Source organism: Acipenser ruthenus, chromosome 27 (genome assembly GCF_902713425.1).
Source record: "Acipenser ruthenus chromosome 27, fAciRut3.2 maternal haplotype, whole genome shotgun sequence".
NCBI classification, from domain to species: Eukaryota; Metazoa; Chordata; class Actinopteri; order Acipenseriformes; family Acipenseridae; genus Acipenser; species Acipenser ruthenus.
In genome coordinates this window covers 26,720,945-26,746,405 of record NC_081215.1, presented here as the reverse complement: position 1 = coordinate 26,746,405, position 25,461 = coordinate 26,720,945, and the positions used below count along the sequence as shown (strand labels likewise).

Genomic DNA, 25,461 nt, shown 5'->3' with positions numbered 1-25,461 from the left:
GATGAGGAAAAAAGCTCTAAAACCCACCAATCTCTATCTCAACAGATAAGCATATAAGCAGCTGCCCAGCGTCTCAGAACTTCTCTTACGCGCTGCGAGGCTGCCAGCGCACCTGCCGGTCTCTGAGTTCAGGACAGGAGGGCTGCTCTGTGGATTTCGTGCCCGTGGACGGGTGCTCCTGCCCACAGGGTCTGTACCAGGATGAGCAGGGGACCTGTGTGCCAAAGGCGAGGTGCCCATGCCTTCACAATGGAGAGCTGATTAAACCCGGAAAGTCTATCAAAATACAGGATGAACGATGGTAACTTGAAATGTCTTGTATATATATATATATATATATTCACAGGTTTAACTCATGGTACAATGAGATAATGAACTACTTTAGGGTCTGGATGGAGGTTTAATTGGCTAAGTTAAGCACGTTTAATTGGCTAAGTTAATAGTTACTACTATTTTATGAAGGACTGATGGAATGTGTAGTGAATTAGATATTGCTTTCTTTCAAATCCAGATGAAACACATGCAATCCAGTTTTTCTTGCTTTGCATTTGGTCTTGCCTCTTGTATGATATTAATGTAGTTCATTATAAAACGTGTGCACTTTCTTTGTCTCCAGCACCTGCATCAATGGAAATTTCCACTGTATTTCTGAAAACATGATGTCAAAATGTAAGTACCCTTCACCTGTGCTGATGTCCGCTTACAGACCACGCAGTGATTCATATTGGCATGTTTAGTGTATTCATATGTTGTTTGTTGTTCTAGATTGTCCTTCCTCAATGGTCTACTTCAGCTGCAACAACGCCGAACCTGGAGCTTCAGGAATAGAGTGCCAAAAAACCTGCCAGAATCTCAATCGGGATTGTGTGAGTATCAAAACTGCAAAATACACTGCTCTGCAACACGCCACTGCTGTCGCACCTGGAAATAAATAACCCTCTCATGGGCAAGCAAGATTTTATTGTATATATATATATATATATATATATATATATATATATATATATATATATATATATATATATATATATATATTACAATGTTTAATTCCTTGGTTGCACTTTGCAGAGGAGCAAAGCTTAACAAATCTCTCCCTTTTAACTGCGCTACCGTGCTGCCTCTCTGCCGTCTCTATGTAAAGCGTGCTCTTTCTGATTTGACCAGTACCAAGTGGGGTGTAAATCCGGATGTATGTGCCCTGATGGTTTGATCGCTGACGGACGAGGGAACTGCGTTCATGAACATCAGTGCTCTTGTCTGCACGACGGAAGACATTATGCCACGGGCGCGCAAATACGAGAGAAATGCAACTTATGGTAGGCAACGTCAGCTATTGTTAAATAATAACAATGTAATTACGTTTACTGTGGGGTTCGATACAGGACACACCTGGAATATACAGCTGTGGCCAAAAGTTCCCCTAGAATTTCAGGATTGAATTTCATTGGACTTTATGAAGAAAAATGTGTTTACTCTATTGGGTGATGCAAACCTCTTGGCCATAGCTATACAGTTACACTGGCGTTGCCAGGGACACTCTCCCTGAAGATGTGCTGTGCTTTCTTTCTTTCCATTTCTCTACACCAGCACCTGTAAGAGTGGCACCTGGCATTGCACACGCAACGAATGCCACAGAACCTGCACCATCTACGGCAGCGGACACTACATCACCTTTGATGCGAGGCGGTATGAATTCGAAGGGGACTGTGGGTACATTGCAACCCAGGTACGTCATTGCACCCTTTACACTCGTGATCATTCTAGCATTCTCTTTATCATTCTGCTGTGCTCTTTACACTCGTGATCATTCTAGCATTCTCTTTATCATTCTGCTGTGCTCTTTACACTCGCGATCATTCTAGCATTCTCTTTATCATTCTGCTGTGCTCTTTACACTCGTGATCATTCTAGCATTCTCTTTATCATTCTGCTGTGCTCTTTACACTCGTGATCATTCTAGCATTCTCTTTATCATTCTGCTGTGCTCTTTACACTCGTGATCATTCTAGCATTCTCTTTATCATTCTGCTGTGCTCTTTACACTCGTGATCATTCTCGCATTCTCTTTAGAACACATTCTGTGGATATTCTTGTTATCTTATAAGTAAATCCTCAATGCAGACGTAAATGTAAAATGACAGTGATTAGCAGATGAGCTCAATGGAATTCTGACTTAAGAAATGCAGATTGTATTGTGAAGAGGAGTCTCTGTCAGTGTCCGGGAGCTGAGGATCCTTTTCTGATTTTGACCTTTATAAACCCAAAAGCAGAATTTGAAGATGACTGTTGATTTGCACTCTAACATGTACCTGCTCACCATAACCTGTGGCATACTGGAATGTCTATAGGGATTTGACTTATCTGCTACTGATTTTATTGTACTTTATAACTGCTCTTATCTGTAATATGATATTCTGTAATGTGATATTTTATAATGTGATACTTTGTTCTTTGATATTTTTTAACAATTGTAAGTTGCTCTGGATAAGGGTGTCTGCTAAGAAATAATTAATAATAATAATAATAATAATAATAATAATAATAATAATAATAATAATAATAATAATAATAATAATAATGGCTATTTAGCAGCATGTTAAGTCAAAATCTAATCCATCTGCGTGTTTCCTTATTGTTTTCCTTTTCAATTTGTAGGACTACTGTGGAGATAATTCTGGGAATGGCACATTCAGAGTAATTACCGAAAATGTTCCCTGTGCAAAAAAAGGGACAACTTGTTCAAAATATGTCAAAATTTTCATTGGGGTAAGTTTCTGGTGCTTTACATGAATTCAGGTTGAGAGGAAAAGCCAGAATCCTTCAAGGAAAATAAGTAAATGAATCCAGTGCAAAGAAATAATCAATCTCACAGTTCTGTGTGAATGTGGGGTGGGTCTGCTATACTAAATAGTATACATAAAAAACTTTCCATGGTGCAAATAATGTTGACATTTTTTTGATCCCTTTTGCAGAGAACTGAACTGACGCTAGCTGATGGAAAGTATGAAGTAAAGGATCTGGGTGTAGGAAAAAAGGTGACGTTTACGGTCCGTACCATTGGTCTGTACATCGCCATTGAGGCCAGCAACGGGCTTGACGTGTTATGGGACCAGAAAACAACAGTCTATATCATTCTAAGCCCGCAGTACAAGGTGAGTCCATGAAAAATCGTTTGCCTTTTATTTGTACATAAATCGCCTTCTGAAAGTTCATCTGATGTGTCCATAAGACGACAGGTCTTGGTTTTTGTCTTCGTAAAAAAAAAAAAATCCCTTGAAACACAATAAAAAGTTAGCAGTACAAGTCAAATCACTGACGGCTTACCTGTGGATGATCAGCTTCCAACATTAAAAAACTTCTGATGCTAATGTAACGGGATGGAGGCTGGGCGTGATCCGGCGACCCTGCACACCGCAAGCGAGCTTCTTAACCACTGTGCAGAATCTGCATTCGTGGGTATAGAGCTTTTGACCTCATCTCATCTCATGACAGAGGGACAGAACCCATAACGGCAGCTCCTCACACAGCAACGCTGCCCATCACACTGACTCTGTTGTAACCCCATCCCTAGGGAAAAGTGTGTGGCCTGTGCGGTAACTACGACGACAACGCCAAGAACGACTTCACCACCCAGGGCCAGCTGCAGGTGGCGAACCCCATGGAGTTTGGGAACAGCTGGAAGATTCAGAGCTCCTGTCCCGACGTATTGAACGATACCAACCCCTGCGTCATCAACCACCACTGGCACAACCGGGCAAAGCTGCACTGCAGCATCATCAAGGGCAAGACGTTCAAAGACTGCCACCAGAAGGTATGCCTGTTAAGGCTGGATGCTTCTCTTTAAAGTCAATGCACAATAATGATCAGAGTATAACATGCACTGAGGCGTGCTGTGTGTTATACACCTGGGCTAAACATTATGGGGTATGGTTTGCTATTGTGTATACCGCGGCGCTGGCATCCACCTGCTAGAAATCTTTCTTAAATGAACTGATTGTAGCTCACAAAGCGAATAACATTTGAAATAAGTAAATAAATCATGTATTTGGCTGGTCACCTGAGTGACACTCTTTGGGCTCTTTTGTTGAATGCTAGTGATTTTCTATTTTGTTGCAGGTGGATTTCACTCCATACTACGATGCCTGTGTCCATGACTCCTGTTCCTGTGACTCTGGTGGAGACTGCCAGTGTTTCTGCACTGCCGTCGCCTCATACGCTGCCGCGTGTAATTCAGCTGGGGTTTGTGTCAACTGGAGGACCCCTGATATCTGCCGTGAGTACCAGCGCCTCTCCAGATAATCTGCACACATTTGTCTACATGTATTTGGCTGTTTTACAGTGACATTAAATAATCCATTATTATAAATCCATTATTGGACTGATTCGTTGTCTATCATGTCATATGTTCATGCATGCAGTTTTGCAGTATACATACATACATACATTTGTTCTTCATATAATTCTCTCTGCGACTTTCCATCTATCTCTTTTTCTGTACATATCTCCAAATACCCATACAAAGCATAGCAAAGTGTAGTAAAGCATATTAAAAGCATGGTTAAGCATGGCAAAGACTAGCGGGGTATGGTAGGACACATTAATAAGCATGGCAAAGTAAGGGGGTACACTACGGTAAATGTAGAGTATAACCATGGCAAAAAAATTTCATAAGGGTAATAACAGATAAATCCACTCAAGTAATGCATACCATGAACTGCTGTTTCCATTATTAAAAGTCAGTTATCTGCTCCTCACATGGCTTTTCTTTGCTTGCATTGCAGCAATGTTTTGTGATTACTATAACCCTCCCGACGAGTGTGAATGGCACTACCAAGCCTGCGGGAGCCCCTGCTTTAAGACCTGTCTGAACCCAGAAGGAATCTGCAACACCACGCTCCCCAACCTGGAGGGTCAGTGCCTGCTATAGCAATGCATCTCACAGCCACATGAGGGTGGAGAGTTTCAAAGGGTTTACTCCACTGAAGCCTAGAAGCAATTGACACACCTGTTGCTTTTACAATGGTAGAAGCTAACAACCCACATGCTATTCACAAAAACTCAAACAACGCGTGTGGAATAAAGGATTGTCATTTGCGGTCACGTTGTCAGCGCACGTGGATTGCGCGTTCGTTAGGTATTGCGAACAAGTGCGATAATTCAAGGTATCTACAGCACGGCTGTGTTGTTTGATGGAGTTTAGTAACATGAACGTGTATATTTTCAAAACCCAGGACTGCAATCCTTGTGAACATTAAATAGTAAATTTACCATACAGCATAATGCTCTACCAGAAACATTTTTATGTACAAGTGTGGAGAAACAACACTCTGGCTTTGGGAGTGCTGTACAATTAAAATGTTTTTTAAACAGTGTATTAGTTTAACCGTTCAGCATTATTTTCTGCAGCACTGGGGATAACTAATAATAATACATATAAGTATTCAATTGCATTTTGCAAAAAAAATGTGTGTAGAGGGACCAGAAATGTAAGAATCCTTACGTTACATAATGTCTGTAAAGTACAGCCTGGTACTTTGTTTGCATGAAAGGGACTGGCATTAGAAAAACAATTCATCGCTTATGGCTGCTGCTATATAACTTTCTTATATTGCCTTTTTTGTGATTTTTGTAGGTTGCTTCCCAAAATGCCCCCCGGAAGCACCAATATACGATGAACACAAAAAAATCTGTGTAGAAAAGTGTGAATGTTACATCAATGGCACCCACTATGAACCAGGGGAGACTGTTCCTACAGAAGATAACTGCAAGAATTGGTGAGGAAACACAACAGGAGCCCCTGAATGAATGAACGAGTGTGCACAGTTATCCTTTTGTGATGAAGCCTCTCTGGTAAATGTAATTAAAGAGCCATGTGCTTCAGGACTAGCACCAGTCCAGATGAATATTTCTATTTTTTTTTTTTGTATTTCAGTGTTTGTTTGCCATCAGGAGAATTGGAATGTAATGAAATCGGTAAGTTATTTTAATAGATTTAAAGGTAAAACTCAAGAGGGCACTAGCTTGGATTGTAAAAGGGATAAACACAGAACAGTGTTGAAGGAAACGTATAAGTTCTACGACAAACATTTTGTACATTTTTGTGAAATATGACCTTTTGTAAAGAAAGAAAGAAAGAAAGAAAGAAAGAAAGAAAGAAAGAAAGAAGAGAAAACTCAGCTCTACATTCTTATATTTAAATGATATGTGTAATGTTATAACCAAATTCATGAAGTGGACTCACAAGAATTACCCATCTGTGTTTGTTTTTCAGATTGTTCCACTCCTTCAACTACAGGTAAAGCACAGAGATCTTTATTTGTGTATGAAATATGTGTTTGGAGTGCTGGGGTTATTTAATCAGTTACAATTTAGGGGAACTTGGTGGTCCAACAGACCTGTCTCAAAATAAAGAAACTCACCACAGTTACTCCATTTTCAACCTAGCATTTTAAATGGAAAAGGTTCCCAGCTGAATTGAGTGCCTAAAGAAACCTAAAGGGTGTACAACAAGAGACAGCTTGCAGTCAAACCTTTGTTGTGACACATTCCAACCAAAATTCATTATTTACAACAAGTTACCTCAAGGGTTGCCAGAAAGAGTTACATGCAAGTTGCCTCATGTATCACAACTTATAATATTCTGCTAAACCTAACAAATGAGCTGTCCCGAGTGTGATGGGTTTTTATGTAAGTGACATCTTTAAAACAGTCAGTTTTCAGTTACAGTGGGCTAACAGAGGAAGCTATCTGTGTCCAAGGCATCGCAATCTCCTGGTGTTTAACAAACAACAGTCTCACAATTGATAATTCTGAAAATCAGCCTTCACTTCAGAATTTCCACCTCAGCTCCTCTGAAATGACTCACTGAGGAATAGTCAGTGCCCTCCTTGCAGCCCTACTTGCTGCCCATGCTGCCCTCCTCACTGCCCACCTCGCTGTCCTCCTTGCTGCCCATGCTGCCCTCCTCGCTGTCCTCCTCGCTGCCCATGCTGCCCTCCTCACTGCCCATGCTGCCCTCCTCGCTGCCCTCCTCACTGCCCATGCTGCCCATGCTGCCCTCCTCGCTGTCCTCCTCACTGCCCATGCTGCCCTCCTCGCTGCCCATGCTGCCCTCCTCACTGCCCATGCTGCCCTCCTCACTGCCCTCCTCACTGCCCATGCTGCCCATGCTGCCCTCCTCGCTGCCCTCCTCGCTGCCCATGCTGCCCTCCTCGCTGCCCATGCTGCCCTCCTCGCTGTCCTCCTCACTGCCCATGCTGCCCTCCTCACTGCCCATGCTGCCCTCCTCGCTGCCCATGCTGCCCTCCTCGCTGCCCCCCTCGCTGCCCATGCTGCCCTCCTCGCTGTCCTCCTCGCTGCCCATGCTGCCCTCCTCACTGCCCATGCTGCCCTCCTCGCTGCCCATGCTGCCCTCCTCGCTGCCCCCCTCGCTGCCCATGCTGCCCTCCTTGCTGCCCATATTGCCCTCCTCGCTGCCCCCCTCGCTGCCCATGCTGCCCTCCTTGCTGCCCATATTGCCCTCCTCGCTGCCCCCTCGCTGCCCATGCTGCCCTCCTCACTGCCCTCCTCGCTGCCCATGCTGCCCTCCTCACTGCCCACCTCGCTGTCCTCCTTGCTGCCCATGCTGCCCTCCTCGCTGCCCATGCTGCCCTCCTCACTGCCCACCTCGCTGTCCTCCTCGCTGCCCATGCTGCCCTCCTCACTGCCCTCGCTGTCCCTGCTGCCCTCCTCGCTGCCCTCCTCGCTGCCCTCCTCGCTGCCCATGCTGCCCTCCTTGCTGCCCCCCTCGCTGCCCATGCTGCCCTCCTTGCTGCCTATATTGACCTCCTCGTTGCCCTCCTCGCTGCCCTCCTTGCTGCCCTCCTTGCTGCCCTCCTCGCTGCCCATGCTGTCCTCCTCGCTGCCCTCCTCGCTGCCCATGCTGCCCTCCTCGCTGCCCATGCTGTCCTCCTCGCTGTCCTCCTCGCTGCCCATGCTGCCCTCCTTGCTGCCCATATTGACCTCCTCGTTGCCCTCCTCGCTGCCCATGCTGTCCTCCTCGCTGTCCTCCTCGCTGCCCATGCTGCCCTCCTCGCTGCCCATGGTTCACTCCTCGCTGCCCATGCTGCCTTGGCATTGTTATGTTGTTATTGTTTGTCCAAAATCTTTATACATGAAGGCTTGTTACTGAAAATGACTGTTACAATATATATTTTTCCATTATTAGCATAATTGTTTTTTTGTTTTTAAGATTAATATTAAAAGTAGAAAAGTCTTGCATGGCACCCAGCTTTTCTTCACTTATAATATTTTGGTTTCTTGTTTCCAATTTAACACTTGCTGGGCTCTCTTCTTTTTTTGTCATGTCTCTGGCACTGAAGAATCAACCACCACATCTACAACCACAACTACAGGGCCAACAACCACAACTACAGAGTCAACAACAACACCAACAACCACAACTACAACCACAACTACCGGGCCAACACCAACCACAACTACCGGGCCAACACCAACACCAACCACAACTACCGGGCCAACACCACCACCAGAGTCAACAACAACACCAACAACCACAACTACAACTACCGGGCCAACACCAACACCAACCACAACTACCGGGCCAACACCAACACCAGAGTCAACAACAACCACAACTACAACTACCAGGCCAACACCAACACCAACCACAACTACCGGGCCAACACCAACCACAACTACCAGGCCAACACCAACACCAACCACAACTACCGGGCCAACACCAACCACAACTACCAGGCCAACACCAACCACAACTACCGGGCCAACACCAACCACAACTACCAGGCCAACACCAACACCAACCACAACTACCGGGCCAACACCAACCACAACTACCAGGCCAACACCAACACCAACCACAACTACAGGGCCAACAACAACACCTTGTGATGAAGAATGCAAATGGACTCCGTGGTTTGATGTTAGCTATCCAGGGCCTGGACCAAATGATGGCGATTTTGAAACTTATAACAAAATAAAAGAACATGGATTTGAACTATGTGGTAATGATACTATTCATGATATTGAGTGCAGATCTGTCAGTTACCAATCAACCCCAGAGGAAATGGGCCAGACGGCTACTTGTGATGTTTCATTTGGTTTAGAATGCAAAAACAAGGACCAACAAGGTTTCCCACCAAAATGCTACAACTATGAGATTCGAGTGTGCTGCATTACATATTGTGAAACACCATCAACTCCTACAACAACACCACCAACAACCACAACTACCGGGCCAACACCAACAACCACAACTACAACTACCGGGTCAACACCAACACCAACCACAACTACCGGGTCAACACCACCACCAGAGTCAACAACGACCACAACTACAGAATCAACACCACCAACAACCACAACTACAGAGTCAACAACACCACCAACATCAACAACAACACCAACAACCACAACTACAACTATCGGGTCAACACCAACACCAACCACAACTACCGGGTCAACACCACCACCAGAGTCAACAACAACACCAACAACCACAACTACAGAGTCAACAACAACACCAACAACCACAACTACAACCACAACTACCGGGCCAACACCAACACCAACCACAACTACCAGGCCAACACCAACACCAGAGTCAACAACAACACCAACAACCACAATTACAGAATCAACAACAACACCAACAACCACAACTACAGAGTCAACAACAACACCAACAACCACAACTACAACTACCGGGCCAACACCAAGACCAACCACAACTACCGGGTCAACACCACCACCAGAGTCAACAACAACACCAACAACCACAACTACAGAGTCAACAACAACACCAACAACCACAACTACAACCACAACTACCGGGCCAACACCAACACCAACCACAACTACCGGGCCAACACCAACACCAGAGTCAACAACAACCACAACTACAACTACCAGACCAACACCAACACCAACACCAACCACAACTACCGGGTCAACACCACCACCAGAGTCAACAACAACACCAACAACCACAACTACAGAGTCAACAACAACACCAACAACCACAACTACAGAGTCAACAACAACACCAACAACCACAACTACAACTACCGGGCCAACACCAACACCAACCACAACTACCGGACCAACACCAACCACAACTACCGGGCCAACACCACCACCAGAGTCAACAACAACACCAACAACCATAACTACAGAGTCAACAACAACCAGAACTACAGAGTCAACAACAACACCAACAACCACAACTACAACTACCGGGCCAACACCAACACCAACCACAACTACCGGACCAACACCAACCACAACTACCGGGCCAACACCAACACCAGAGTCAATAACAACCACAACTACAGAGTCAACAACAACACCAACAACCACAACTACAACCACAACTACCGGGCCAACTCCAACACCAACCACAACTACCGGACCAACACCAACACCAACCACAACTACCGGGCCAACACCAACACCAACCACAACTACTGGGCCAACACCTACACCAGAGTCAACAACCACAACTACAGAGTTAACAACAACACTAACAACCACAACTACAACCGCAACCACCGGGCCAACACCAACACCAACCACAACTACCGGACCAACACCAACACCAGAGTCAACAACAACACCAACAACCACAACTACAACCACAACTACTGGGCCAACACCAACACCAACCACAACTACCGGGCCAACACCAACACCAGAGTCAACAACCACAACTACAGAGTTAACAACAACACTAACAACCACAACTACAACCGCAACCACCGGGCCAACACCAACACCAACCACAACTACCGGACCAACACCAACACCAGAGTCAACAACAACACCAACAACCACAACTACAACCACAACTACTGGGCCAACACCAACACCAACCACAACTACTGGACCAACACCAACACCAGAGTCAACAACAACACCAACAACCACAACTACAACCACAACTACAGGGCCAACACCAACACCAACCACAACTACCGGACCAACACCAACACCAGAGTCAACAACAACACCAACAACCACAACTACTGGGCCAACACCAACACCAACCACAACTACCGGACCAACACCAACACCAGAGTCAACAACAACACCAACAACCACAACTACAACTACCGGGCCAACACCAACACCAACCACAACTACCGGACCAACACCAACCACAACTACCGGGCCAACACCACCACCAGAGTCAACAACAACACCAACAACCATAACTACAGAGTCAACAACAACCAGAACTACAGAGTCAACAACAACACCAACAACCACAACTACAACCACAACTACCGGGCCAACACCAACACCAACCACAACTACCGGACCAACACCAACCACAACTACTGGGCCAACACCAACACCAGAGTCAATAACAACCACAACTACAGAGTCAACAACAACACCAACAACCACAACTACAACCACAACTACCGGGCCAACTCCAACACCAACCACAACTACCGGACCAACACCAACACCAACCACAACTACCGGGCCAACACCAACACCAACCACAACTACTGGGCCAACACCTACACCAGAGTCAACAACCACAACTACAGAGTTAACAACAACACTAACAACCACAACTACAACCGCAACCACCGGGCCAACACCAACACCAACCACAACTACCGGACCAACACCAACACCAGAGTCAACAACAACACCAACAACCACAACTACAACCACAACTACTGGGCCAACACCAACACCAACCACAACTACCGGGCCAACACCAACACCAGAGTCAACAACAACCACAACTACAGAGTTAACAACAACACCAACAACCACAACTACAGAGTCAACAACACCAACAACCACAACTACAACCACAACTACTGGGCCAACACCAACACCAACCACAACTACCGGACCAACACCAACACCAGAGTCAACACCAACACCAACAACCACAACTACAGAATCTACAACTCCATTTACAGTAATAGCATTAACGCCAACCCCAACAAGTCTTATAACTGGGCCTCTGGAGGAAAGTAGCACAACACCAACAACCACAACTACCGGGCCAACACCATCACCAGAGTCAACAACAACAACTACAGAGTCAACAACAACACCAACAACCACAACTACAACCACAACTACCGGGCCAACTCCAACACCAACCACAACTACCGGACCAACACCAACACCAACCACAACTACCGGGCCAACACCAATAACCATAACTACAGAGTCAACAACAACACCAACAACCATAACTACAACCACAACTACCGGGCCAACACCAACACCAACCACAACTACCGGACCAACACCAACACCAACCACAACTACCGGGCCAACACCAACCACAACTACTGGGCCAACACCAACACCAACCACAACTACCGGGCCAACACCAACACCAGAGTCAACAACAACCACAACTACAACCACAACTACCGGGCCAACACCAACACCAACCACAACTACTGGGCCAACACCAACACCAACCACAACTACCGGGCCAACACCAATAACCATAACTACAGAGTCAACAACAACACCAACAACCATAACTACAACCACAACTACCGGGCCAACACCAACACCAACCACAACTACCGGACCAACACCAACACCAACCACAACTACCGGGCCAACACCAACCACAACTACTGGGCCAACACCAACACCAACCACAACTACCGGGCCAACACCAACACCAGAGTCAACAACAACACCAACAACCACAACTAAAACTACCGGGCCAACACCAACACCAACCACAACTACAGGGCCAACAACAACACCAACAACCACAACTTCAGAGTCAACAACAACACCAACAACCACAACTACAACTACCGGGCCAACACCAACACCAACCACAACTACCGGGCCAACACCAGCCACAACTACTGGGCCAACACCACCACCAGAGTCAACAACAACCACAACTACAACCACAACTACCGGGCCAACACCAACACCAACCACAACTACCGGGCCAACACCAACACCAACCACAACTACCGGGCCAACACCAACACCAACCACAACTACTGGACCAACACCAACACCAGAGTCAACAACAACCACAACTACAACCACAACTACCGGGCCAACACCAACACCAACCACAACTACTGGGCCAACACCAACACCAACCACAACTACCGGGCCAACACCAACACCAACCACAACTACTGGACCAACACCAACACCAGAGTCAACAACAACACCAACAACCACAACTACAGAGTCAACAACAACACCAACAACCACAACTACAGAGTCAACAACAACACCAACAACCACAACTACAACTACCGGGCCAACACCAACACCAACCACAACTACCGGGCCAACACCAACACCAACCACAACTACCGGGCCAACACCAACACCAACCACAACTACTGGACCAACACCAACACCAGAGTCAACAACAACCACAACTACAACCACAACTACCGGGCCAACACCAACACCAACCACAACTACTGGGCCAACACCAACACCAACCACAACTACCGGGCCAACACCAACACCAAACACAACTACTGGACCAACACCAACACCAGAGTCAACAACAACACCAACAACCACAACTACAGAGTCAACAACAACACCAACAACCACAACTACAGAGTCAACAACAACACCAACAACCACAACTACAACTACCGGGCCAACACCAACACCAACCACAACTACCGGGCCAACACCAACACCAGAGTCAACAACAACACCAACAACCACAATTACAGAGTCAACAACAACACCAACAACCACAACTACAACCACAACTACCGGGCCAACACCAACACCAATCACAACAACAGGGCCAACACCGACACCAACCACAACAACAGGGCCAACACCAACACACCAAGTACCAGACTGTCCAGATTTAGACCCCCCACGATACGTAAGTACTGGATATTTGTTTCTGACATTTTAATCTCAAATCTGATAATATATCTTCTGTGTGAGACAGCTTTTCCATATTATTAAATCTTAAACTTCTGCAGGCCACATCCTCAACAGTCACTGTTGATGATCTGAAGGCAGGTGCAAGTCTATATAAAACATACACAATGAATAATGTGTAAATCAGACTATAGAATCACACAACAGCATATATATATATATATATATATATATATATATATATATATATATATATATATATATATATATATATATATAAAGGAATACTGCTGTGTACCAAAAGGAGCAGACTGTAGGTACATAACAACGTGAATAATTGATAAAAAAAACTGTTTGTATCAGGACAGTTCTGACTTCAAGTACGTTTCTAAAATTGGGTAAAAGTGTTCAATTCCTAGTAGCTTCTCTGTTGTACTATGATGTAAGTAAGACAGCTAACTGTGGAGTAGTGGTTAGGGCTCTGGACTCTTGACCAGAGGGTCGTGGGTTCAATCCCAGGTGGGGGACACTGCTGTTGTACCCTTGAGCATGGTACTTTATCTAGATTGCTCCAGTAAAAACCCAACTGTATAAATGGGGAATTGTATGTAAGAATAATGTGATATCTTGTAACAATTGTAAGTTGTTCTGGATAAGGGCGTCTGCTAAGAAATAAAAAATAATACTCTCGGGATATCCTGTAAATGTGTAACAGAAAGAGAGCATTGCATTTTGAAATAGATATATTGTATCAATAAAAGATACCAGTAAAAAGGCTGCAGCATTAGATTGCACAATGTTTTCAATCCCTTTCTCACCCCTCCCATTCTTTTTTTTGTTCTTTCAATCTAGCTAAATGAAACGTTTTGGCTCTGTAACTGCACCATGGCGAAATGCCTTGAAAATAATACAGTCGTCATCGTCCCATACGAATGCCCTCCTCTAGTGAAGATCAACTGTACCAATGGAAGAGAACCGGTTTTGAAGTATGATGAAAAGTTGTGCTGTCCATATTATGAGTGTGATTGTAAGTATTCTGCATCTTCATACCAAAGGGCTCCCAGTAATGAAAGTACATTCAAACACGGGTGGCACTTTTCTTTTAGAGGAACTTTTTAAAGATGTTTGATAGTTTACTAACACATTACAGATCAATAGTGTACCGTAAAATGAAACCTGATCAAATCTTGAATGTACAGTATAATTAAGAGCAGAAGGGACAGTCATTTTCAGATGAAAAGTGAATATTGCAATTGAGCGGTCATCTGCTGCCCTGTGCTGTCCTGCCCTGCCCGTGAGTCCAGAGTAGTAGCAGGAATTCCCATGGTTTCTATTTTCAGGTCATTGCAATGGCTGGGGAGACCCCCACTACACAACCTTTGACGGAGTGTACTACAGTTATCAAGGGAACTGCAGCTACGTGCTGGTGGAGGAGATCACCCCCAAATTTGATAACTTTGGGGTTTATATTGACAACGTCCACTGTGACATCCGAGACCAGGTGTCCTGCCCTCGCTCCATCATCGTCACCTTCGACACTCTGTTTGTCGAGCTCAGGAACACTGAAACTGGAGGCCGTGTGAAGTTACAGGTATGGAATCAGGAGTCTTCCTGCTTAAATACCTTTCTTTTTTTAAATGCTGGAGTGTAATATATTGATTATCATGCGCCTTTCTGCCCTTTCTTCAGGTGCTGGTTAATAAACATGTAGTTTCTCTGCCATTTGCCAAATACGGGATGAAGATATACAGCTCCAAGATGTACATTTTTGTGGAGATACCTGAAATAAAAGCAGTAATCAGTTTCAGTGGCATCGCCTTCACCATCGATCTGCCCTACCACATATTCGGAAACAACACCCAGGGACAATGTGGTAAGACAGAGTGTTTTGTGTTCCAGAAAGGCTTTGGCGAATGTATTTCATATGATTTAAGAAATGTCACAAAGTAGACCTGCTTTAAAATGTCCTGCCATTGCGTCGTCGGTCTGTGACTCAAATATACCTGCGTTTACTTGCAGCTATAGACGTATATAATGACATCTTCAAGCTTTGTTTAGTCATTTTTCCCCCTGCAAATTAAAAGAAAATATATATATATATATATATATATATATATATATATATATAGTGACAACTCTGGCGCTGTTGGACAGAGTGTCAGTCTTATTCAGGACTTTTAGCCCCGTCCTCTAGTGTAAAAGAAGATGTCAATCGTAGTATTTGTTGTTTAAACAAGTTGGTGCCTGTATCTTTATTCACAAAACTTTAACAAAACAGCAAACAAACAAAACAAAAGCCTAGCTCCGTCTTTGAGTTACTAACCAAACCGTGATGGTTCACTATCTAACAACCAGGCAGCTAAGCTGCTTACCGGCTTCTTCAAAAACAACAACAAAAAAACTCTTGTATGGATTCAATATATATAATGGTTACCTTTATAGACATTTCCAGGAGGACCTTTCACACCTCAGCTTCTGTCTAGCACCCAACGAGAGAGACCTGAACAGGGTTTTTAGCCCTGCTTAAATATCAACCTTTTAATACAGGTGAAACCAATTACTCAACCCTGGGTAATTGCAGACTGGTCCATTCTAGTCCAGGTATTCTGGGAAATGTAGTTCGGCTGGTCGGCTTAGACCATCAGGACTACATTTTCCTTCCACAATTTCTTACACAGGATACAGGCTGTGCCTTATACGCAGCCCTATATATCTTCCTTCGATGACAATGCCATGCACTTTGTTACAATATATATATATATATAATTTTACAATACTGATAACATCTTGTATGGTTTTTAGGATGTTATAATTTTCATTTAATAAGAAATAAATAAATAAAATCACCCCAGTCAGTCCAGAAGAGCAATGTGTAACAGGGCCTACTCCCTTTACCCAAGCTTTTACCATGGTTATAATATGCATTTAGCATAGTTTACCATGGCTTGCTTCACCATGCTGTACCTCTCCCTGTTTTACAATGCTTACCCATGCTTTACTATGCTTCACTGTGCTTTTGACCGCACATCGAGACAGTGGCTCCATAGTTTTTAAAGATGTGTGCATTTATTTTGCCACTGTTCAGGAACTTGCACTAACAACCAGGCTGATGACTGCATGCTTCCCGGAGGGCAGCTTATTAATGACTGTGCAGTGATGGCTGACTACTGGCCTGTGAAAGACCCCAACAAGGTGGACTGTGTGTCTCCATCATTGGTGCCCACCAACCGTCCACCCAGTCCCACTGTTCCTGCCATCACACCCTGTGTCCCAGACTCGCTGTGCAGCCTCCTCAAGAGCAGGTGCAGTACCTCACACTCAGCTTCTTCAAAAGGAATTTGCAGCCCATGTTTTCCCGTAGTGCACCATAATGTACATGTATTGTGCTTCACCAAGGTACCTCCTGCTGAACACGTCTTTCCATGCTTGCCTGTGCTTTACCAAGGCTTTCACTGAAAGCTTTTCTGCACAACAAACTTCTCAAATCCCTATTGCCTATTAGTATTAAAACCAGCTGCATGAGAAAAAGCCTTGTAACAACTTAAGGACCCTGCCCAAAGGTGTTTTGCTTATTGTATTGCTGATGTGATGCTTCTGTGTCCTACAAGTGGTTCATTCGCTGGATAGATAACCTGTTCTGTTCTTTGAATTGACAGTGTGTTTGCAGAGTGTCACAGACACATCCCAGTAGATAATTTCTTCCAGGCCTGTGTGTTTGACGGATGCCACGTGCAGAATTCGTCCATTGAATGCTCTAGTTTACAGACATACGCCTCCATGTGTGCCTCAGCAGACATCTGCATAGACTGGAGAAGCTTGACCCACGGGAAATGCCGTAAGTACAGAATGTTACATTAATGTCATACATTGATATCATGATAAATAGGACCTGTCAGTGCATTTATAGGATACGTAGTCACACTGTCCATACCATTCATTAACATTGACTACATGCAATTAGCACACAGCTATGTACTGGAATTGTGAGGGTGGCAGTCCATGCATTAGCATGTATTTAACCAAATTATTTTGCAGATCATATCGTTTTGTGTAAGTACCAAGCAGCTACGATGTGCTTAAAGTTCATGTTTAGTAATACACGTGTGTGTGTGTATATAAAATATATATATATATATAAAATGGTCCTGTTTTTTGGCTGTTTGCAAGTTTCACGTATTCTAATAGCCTAACATATTGACCTGTTTTTTTTTTCTTTCTCTTTTAGCCTCCAACTGTTCTCCTAACATGGTTTACAAACCCTGTGGGCCTGCTGAACAGCCCTCTTGCGCACTTAGGTTAGTTAGCATTCCCCTTTAGCAAAATATGTCAAATTTGAGTTGTATTGTATTGTGTTGTCAGTACAAGATATCAACTTGCTTCATTACATATTGGTGTGGAATATATGAACATGTCGCCCTTGCGGTAATATTCTACGTAAGGCTGCCCATAGTCTGCCATTGCACCGTGCAGAACCATTGCATTCCCATTGATCTAATGAGGGAAGACTATCATCACCTCAAAACCAGTATACATGTTTGGCTGGTCCTTGTGCACTGGTCTGTTTCCAATGGCTGCCCCACCCTTTCTTTTTTCAGCTCTTTTGGTTCAGTTGAAAAGGAAGGCACTCCAATGATAAGTGAGGGCTGCTTCTGCCCTGAAGGCTCCATGCTCTTCAGCCCTAACTCTGAAGTTTGTGTGAAGAAATGTGGTATGTACTGTACTGCAGCTGGCATTGAGGTCTATCATCTGAACAGCGACAGATCTACATTCCACCAGCTTTCAGCTCATCAATGCAGGCCTCTTAGTGTACTGAGGCGATGACATTCAGACATCTACCATGGCGTGCATGTCCTGTTTATTGAATATCTACCATGGCATGCAGACTGATGATCATGTTTTAATATTAAATAATGACGACCACTCTGGTCAAACCAATTCTTTCTCAGAACCAAAAAGGAAATATTGCAAAACTTTACCTTAGTTGCATGTACGAGTCTTGAAACTAGCATTTCTTTTTTTGGGGGGGGGGGGGGGGGGGTAAAATTGATAAATATTTTGTTGCAAACACTTATTTAAAAAAAAAAAAAAAATCTTAATACTGCCGACATTCATTTTTACATTTCTTTTTTCACAGGGTGTCTGGACCCTCATGGTGTGCCTCGTGAGGTAAGCAGAAGCAAGTAGAGTTTTTGACACAATGATTGCAGTGATTGTTCTGTAGAGTGATATAAGACCGGTTTAAGACATTGTTTTTATGCAGACCATGTACACCTTTGAAGCTGGCTTCCTGCACAGGTATGTGCAACATCAGCGGACAGCCTTTTGTTACTTGCTCCTCACACAGACTGTCTTTCCCTCAGTTTGATGAGAAATTCGAGCATAACTGCCAGGATTGTGTGTGCAGCCGTGACACGTACGGGGTCCAGTGCTCCCCACGGGAATGTCCAGCAAACACAGATCTGACCTGTACTGGGCTGGGCTTCATCATGGTGAACGAGACCAGCCTGGAGGATCCCTGCTGCCACCAGCTCATCTGCAGTAAGTGTGCTGAGAGCTAGCTCTCTCTGCAGGTTTGAATTACCAAGCACCGCGTGTGTGCCATGCGTCAGGACGAGTCAAGTCGAAACTAAAAAACTTGCGCATCTGTTTAAGAGTCAAGGATCTGACGTTGTTTGTATGTTATTTATTTTTATTAGTATTTTATGATAGTATTTATTTGGCCGTGCAAACCAGTAAAGGTGTTTTTGATCAGTCTTTAACCTGCAGGGAAATGAGTGCTGGAAATGAATAAGTGGAAAAATGATTTTATTTCGTTATGTTTTAAAATATGTGTTAATGGATAAAATGCTCGAAGATTAGCGATTGAACCCTGTTAGAATAAGACACCCACTCCGGCCTGGGATAATGGAATGTGTCTTTCCTTCACCTTTCCCTTTCCTTTTTGTTTGTCTGTATGTTAGGATGCAACATTAGCTTGTGCTCATCAAATGACCCCACTTGTGAACTGGGATTCAAACCCTTAATGACAGTTAAGAGTGGAGAATGCTGCCCAACCTATACCTGTGGTAAGTCCTTTGCTTTATATATTTGATTATAAAAATGATTGAAAAGATCATTTAAACCAATGAGCTTAATTTTGAATGGTTGTTGGTTTATTAGATTTGCTGGTTTCCATTATATACCGGTATATAATATAATATTATATAATATAATTATAATATAATATAATATACTGCAGAATAGTATGTTGCAGTAATAGTCGAAAGTTACCACGTCAGAATTCACATTTGCCTGGTATGTTTTTATGTATTTAGCAATGCACTGAGAGTACGAATTGCTCTCCTTGATTAATACCTTTTTCAAACTGTATCAAACTGTTTGTTTTCGTTTCTAGTACCAAAGGGTGTCTGTGTGCACAACTACGTGGAATATATGGTAAGAAAGACCTCCTTCTGTTTCACCTTGCTTCATATATCACAGAGTAGACAGGATCAATCTAGTGGTTAAAGCAATGGTTTTTCCGCATTTAAGAGCTGTGATGCAGTGGGGAGGATTTAAATGTAGAAAAACCTGTGAAGGGAATTCAATGCAATTGTTTTAATTGTAAAAATGGTAAGGTCTATCATGTACTACTGCTTTACTCCTGTCCTTTAAATGAACTGTACGTGTGATTCCTTGTTACTAGTCATTACAGAGCTGTGCAAACCACGTCTATGCACAGAAATCCAAGCAGCTGTTTCTTCACTCGTTTCACTTTGAATGGTAAACGAGTCGGATCGACATCGCTGCCTCTCACCTGATTGTCAGCACCTGGCTTCTGAGGAGAATAATGGAATAAGCGGTTTGTGCAGCACTAGTCATTCATACACCTGACTGATATACCTGTTCTGCTTCTCTCCAGCCTGGTGGAAAAGTCCCAGTCAATGAGTGCCAGGTCTGCACCTGCACTGAAAAAGTTGACCTTAAAACCAAACTCAACGTCATTTCCTGCATCACCATACCATGCAACTACACCTGCGAGCCAGTAAGACGCTTCTCAAGATCTGATTGATTTATTTATTTCTTGATCTTATCAACGTAGCGTGTTTTATTTAATTATTTACTGAGTTTTTTTTTTTTTTTTTGAATGGCAGGGTTTTAAGAATGTTGAGTCTCAGACTGAATGCTGTGGCAAATGCATCCAGAACCAGTGTGTTGTTCACATTCAAGATGGAGCCACTCATTTACTGGAGGTTTGTATTTCCATGCTGGGTTACAGTGTATATACATATACATATACATATACATATACAGGGTTATATACGCTGTGTCCACAGCTATAACGCCAACTTCCACACAGCCTGCCTGCCTGCCAATCAACTTTGATTTTTATCAAGGCTTTTACACTGAAGCAATTCTAAATATTAATGTTACAAAAAAAGGTTAACAAACAGCCAAGGCATACCGTGGCTCTTAAACTGAGCTGCCTGTTACTAGCTTTGCAGCTCTGATGAAAACTGCACTTCTGATAAATGTGACCCTGGGGAAACAGAAGGCGCTGTGTCCCCACAGTGAACAGGTAACCGCTAAAACAAGAGGGCCCTCCCTGCCATTAATGCTGTCGTCTCCCTTCCATCTTCCTGCAGCCTGGACAGACGTGGTCTCCCCCTGACAACAAGTGTGCTCTGCACGGATGCATGAAGATCAAAGACAGCTTCATTTCAACTCTCGCCAACATCGCGTGCCCTCCGTTCCACGAGACCAACTGCCAGCCCGTGAGTACACAGCGAGCTGAATGAATTACAGCGGGTACTGTACCCTCTGGAACATGAACATGAACAGTCTGGTTAGATACCCTGCATGTCTGAGCCCTTGTATAACTAAAAATATCATTGTATGCTGTAGAGAATACTTGAACCCAGCTACACTGAACACCTCATAATCAGTATATCTATCTATCTATCTATCTATCTATCTATCTATCTATCTATCTATCTATCTATCTATCTGTCTATCTATCTATCTATCTATCTATCTATCTATCTATCTATCTATCTATCTATCTATCTATCTATCTATCTATCTATCTATCTATCTATCTATACATTATGTGTGTTTTTTTTTTTTTTGCCATGCTTACTAACTCTCTATATATATTCTGATAGGTGTGATCTATCAATTCTGATAGGTGTCGCTACCCTTACTTTATATTTTGTAAGCCATTCTCACAATTACATCATCGTTTTTTCTTACTTCAGGGAACCATCGAAACCACTCTAGACGGCTGCTGTAAGACATGTGAGTATCTCTTTACCGTACATGCAAAAGGAAGTAACGACGGGAGACATACTGTATGAATTCAAAGCTGCTGTCAGTTCCATAGCATCCTTATACCTTCAGATTACAAAGGTGTGAGAACGTGATCCTAAAGGGGTGAAGGAAGGCTCTGTTAACCCTTTTCATTATGCTCAATACACATTCACATGAAGTCAGAGTTTCCATTCATAGCTCTGATCCAGTTGTTTTGTTTGCCACTCAATAGTTAACCTTCAATAAAAACATGCAGCAGTCAGACTAACAATTAATGTTGTATCATGAATGTAAAACACACCCCAGCCTCTGCAAGGGTCATTAATGAAGGTTCGTTAAAATATTCTCTTTGCAGGTATTGAGAAACAGAAGGACTGCAAGCTGACGACAGTCAATAGCTACATCACCTATCGGGGCTGCCAGTCCACTGAGAAGATCGCGATAATGCATTGCGCGGGCACCTGCGGGACCTTCTCCAAGTGAGTACAGTGCCTCGTTACTAATGCTAGCTGAAGGGCAGAGAATCTTAAGCAATTCAAGGAAAGGATGCTCTAGATAAATAACAATACTAATCTGTGTCCTTGACCTGCTAGATATTCCTCTGAGGCTGCCTACATGGAGCACAAGTGCAGCTGCTGCCAGGAGGCGAAGACTCACAACGTGAGCATTGTGCTGTCCTGCCCCGGTGGAAAGAGCCTGCCTTACACCTACATCCAGACTGACCAGTGTGACTGCGTCACCACCTCCTGTGAGCCTTTACGCAGCGTGCAGACAGAGGCTCTTCCAAATAAGAAAAGCCGTCGATCAGTGCAGAGACCATGAGTGAAAACAGAGCTCCACAAGCATGACCTGGAAAGACAGACCACCCTCCCTCTCTCGAAACCTACGCAGCAGCATAATCTAGATAGATTTAGAAAAACACAGCCTTGCACAAAATTATGAGCGTTATGTATTTTTTTTTCCTGCTTTGCAAAAAGAAATAGTTCCTATTTATTGTTCTATTGTTAATATTAGGAATGTCCAACTGACCTTTTTTTTATTTTAACCTTTTTTTTTTTGCTTAAAATCCTAAAATCAATGCAGCTTTGCTTCCAACCCCAATAAAATCCAATGGCAGAATATCTCCCTTGTCGTGTGTGTTTACTTTAGAATACAAACTGTATCGTTATCACAGGACTGGGTTCAGGTGTTTCACAATCAGCATGAACCTTATTTATTTCCAGGCACTGTTTCAGTGTTTACAAGAAATCATGCCGTGCCAAAAATCTTTGTTTTTTTTGTATTAAGTAAATAGAAAAGGGGTTTGAGGATTCCAGGTAAGACCCGGACTGGGGAGGTCTGTACCGTTCCTGGAAAAGGCTGGTGGAATTGTTTTCCCTGTAGACTTCAGTCTTACACAAGACTGTAACAGACCCAGGAGATATTGAGATGCGGTGTGTGCATGTGTGTGTGTGGGGTGTACTGTATGTGTGCTAGATAGTGTAGTTTTACACTCACTGCTTCTGAAAAAGTATTGCTATCTGCAAGGTGTTTAACCCTTTCAGTCCTGGCGAGACCTCAAGGTACCTGCCTTATCTTAGCATTGCATGTGCTTAAGATTGGTAACAAGGTACCCTGTGCATTGGGTTTGCCCTGTGGATCCACACATATATGTATATAATTCATAAAGACTGTTTGTGAAGCTGTTTGTTTTTTCCATTTTCTGCAAATTCACTGTGCACATTTATTGTGGTGAACTTTTATAAGCGTCTCTCTCAAGCAGAAACTGACAATTGTGGAAAAACAAAGTACAAAAAATAAATAAATACATTAATAAATAATAAAAAGAAAGAATGTAGGATAGAAACCCAAATTATTTGCCTACATACTTATGTCATTGATCGTTTTGCCTGCACTTGTTGATCTTCCCACCATTTATATTGACTTTCTGGGTGCAGCAGTTTAGCAATGAAATGGACCAGATGAAAGGTCAAGCAATGCATGTTAGCCATGCATTCTGTAACAGATTAAACCCTATTTGCTTGATAAATATGGATGTTTGTGTGGATATTTGATCAAACCACTGGAAACACCCCAGTGTCTCACAGTTCATACAGCTGCACATCACGACTTCAGTACACCAGCTTTCCTGTAGTATATTCAGCATGCACAGGGATTGATTCAGTAAGCTCTTGTCCCACTGTATTAGTTCGCATTTTCAAAAAGTTACAAAGGGAGTTACATGAGTTATAAACAAGGCATTACAACAATCAGTAACCCACTACCCCTTACACACACACACACACACACACACACACACACACACACACACACACACACATACATGCATATTGAATCTATTCAGTCTTGAACAAAAGAAGACTACGCGGTGATCTAATTCAAGCATTCAAAATTCTAAAAGATATAGACAATGTCGACCCAGGGGACTTTTTTGACCTGAAAAAAAAAGAAACAAGGACTAGAGGTCACAAATGGAGATTAGATAAAGGGGCATTCAGAACAGAAAATAGGAGGCAATTTTTTACACAGAGAATTGTGAGGGTCTGGAACCAACTCCCCAGTAATGTTGTTGAAGCTGACACCCTGGGATCCTTCAAGAAGCTGCTTGATGAGATTCTGGGCTCAATAAGCTACTAACAACCAAACGAGCAAGGTGGGCTGAATGGCCTCCTCTCGTTTGTAAACTTTCTTATGTTCTTATCTGTTAGTCACAGCCAACTGACAGCCTTATTTCCACAACATTCCAGATCACATCCATTGTACCATTGTATCAGAAACGCAAAAAACTTAGTGAAGTTCTCTGAAGCCTAAGATTCCACTATACAACCACAATACAGTATGCTACTAGATTTATAAACAGTGTCTTTTTATTCTTGTTAAAGTTTAAAGTAGCCACTTAGAAATGCTCTGGAGTGTTTGGACAAGCTTAAAAAACGACTTATTGTTTATTAAATAATTAAATACATCAATAAACAATAAAAAGAAAGAATGTAGGATAAAACCCAAATTTATTTGCCTACATACTAATGTTATTTGATTTAGTCATTGATTGTTTTGCCTGCATTTGTTGATCTTCCCACCATTTATATTGACTCTCTGGGTGCAGCAGTTTAGCAATGAAATGGACCAGATGAAAGGTCAAACAAACATCACCTCTTCCCAGAACCCTCCCCCCCCCCCCCCCCCAAAGTCTCGACTGTTCTGCCGTCCTTGCCATGCCTCGTTTGTTTAATTTGGCCAACGTGACTCTGTCACGTTCGCAAGCAAAAT

General features: G+C 43.5%; 1 protein-coding gene across 1 annotated transcript in view; it reads left to right on the top strand.

Annotated features, from left to right (window-relative positions):
- Positions 1-23,302, top strand: part of LOC117432019 (mucin-2-like) — a 32,046-nt gene extending 8,744 nt beyond the window's left edge. The window contains exons 16-50 of the mRNA XM_059001789.1: positions 46-301; positions 617-686; positions 738-866; positions 1,165-1,316; positions 1,588-1,726; positions 2,656-2,766; positions 2,973-3,152; positions 3,572-3,811; positions 4,117-4,273; positions 4,782-4,910; positions 5,633-5,774; positions 5,933-5,973; positions 6,894-8,083; positions 10,322-10,403; positions 10,623-11,453; positions 11,673-11,867; positions 12,090-13,659; positions 13,873-13,900; positions 14,755-14,929; positions 15,243-15,493; positions 15,592-15,775; positions 16,988-17,204; positions 17,559-17,737; positions 18,128-18,197; positions 18,498-18,610; positions 19,037-19,068; positions 19,263-19,440; positions 19,863-19,967; positions 20,297-20,337; positions 20,804-20,926; positions 21,036-21,134; positions 21,528-21,656; positions 22,140-22,179; positions 22,547-22,670; positions 22,785-23,302. Coding sequence (XP_058857772.1) covers positions 46-301; positions 617-686; positions 738-866; positions 1,165-1,316; positions 1,588-1,726; positions 2,656-2,766; positions 2,973-3,152; positions 3,572-3,811; positions 4,117-4,273; positions 4,782-4,910; positions 5,633-5,774; positions 5,933-5,973; positions 6,894-8,083; positions 10,322-10,403; positions 10,623-11,453; positions 11,673-11,867; positions 12,090-13,659; positions 13,873-13,900; positions 14,755-14,929; positions 15,243-15,493; positions 15,592-15,775; positions 16,988-17,204; positions 17,559-17,737; positions 18,128-18,197; positions 18,498-18,610; positions 19,037-19,068; positions 19,263-19,440; positions 19,863-19,967; positions 20,297-20,337; positions 20,804-20,926; positions 21,036-21,134; positions 21,528-21,656; positions 22,140-22,179; positions 22,547-22,670; positions 22,785-23,013 — 7,931 coding nt within the window. The 3' untranslated portion in view covers positions 23,014-23,302. The remainder of the gene's footprint in view (positions 1-45; positions 302-616; positions 687-737; positions 867-1,164; positions 1,317-1,587; positions 1,727-2,655; positions 2,767-2,972; positions 3,153-3,571; positions 3,812-4,116; positions 4,274-4,781; positions 4,911-5,632; positions 5,775-5,932; positions 5,974-6,893; positions 8,084-10,321; positions 10,404-10,622; positions 11,454-11,672; positions 11,868-12,089; positions 13,660-13,872; positions 13,901-14,754; positions 14,930-15,242; positions 15,494-15,591; positions 15,776-16,987; positions 17,205-17,558; positions 17,738-18,127; positions 18,198-18,497; positions 18,611-19,036; positions 19,069-19,262; positions 19,441-19,862; positions 19,968-20,296; positions 20,338-20,803; positions 20,927-21,035; positions 21,135-21,527; positions 21,657-22,139; positions 22,180-22,546; positions 22,671-22,784) is intronic.
- The last annotated feature ends 2,159 nt before the right edge of the window (positions 23,303-25,461 follow it).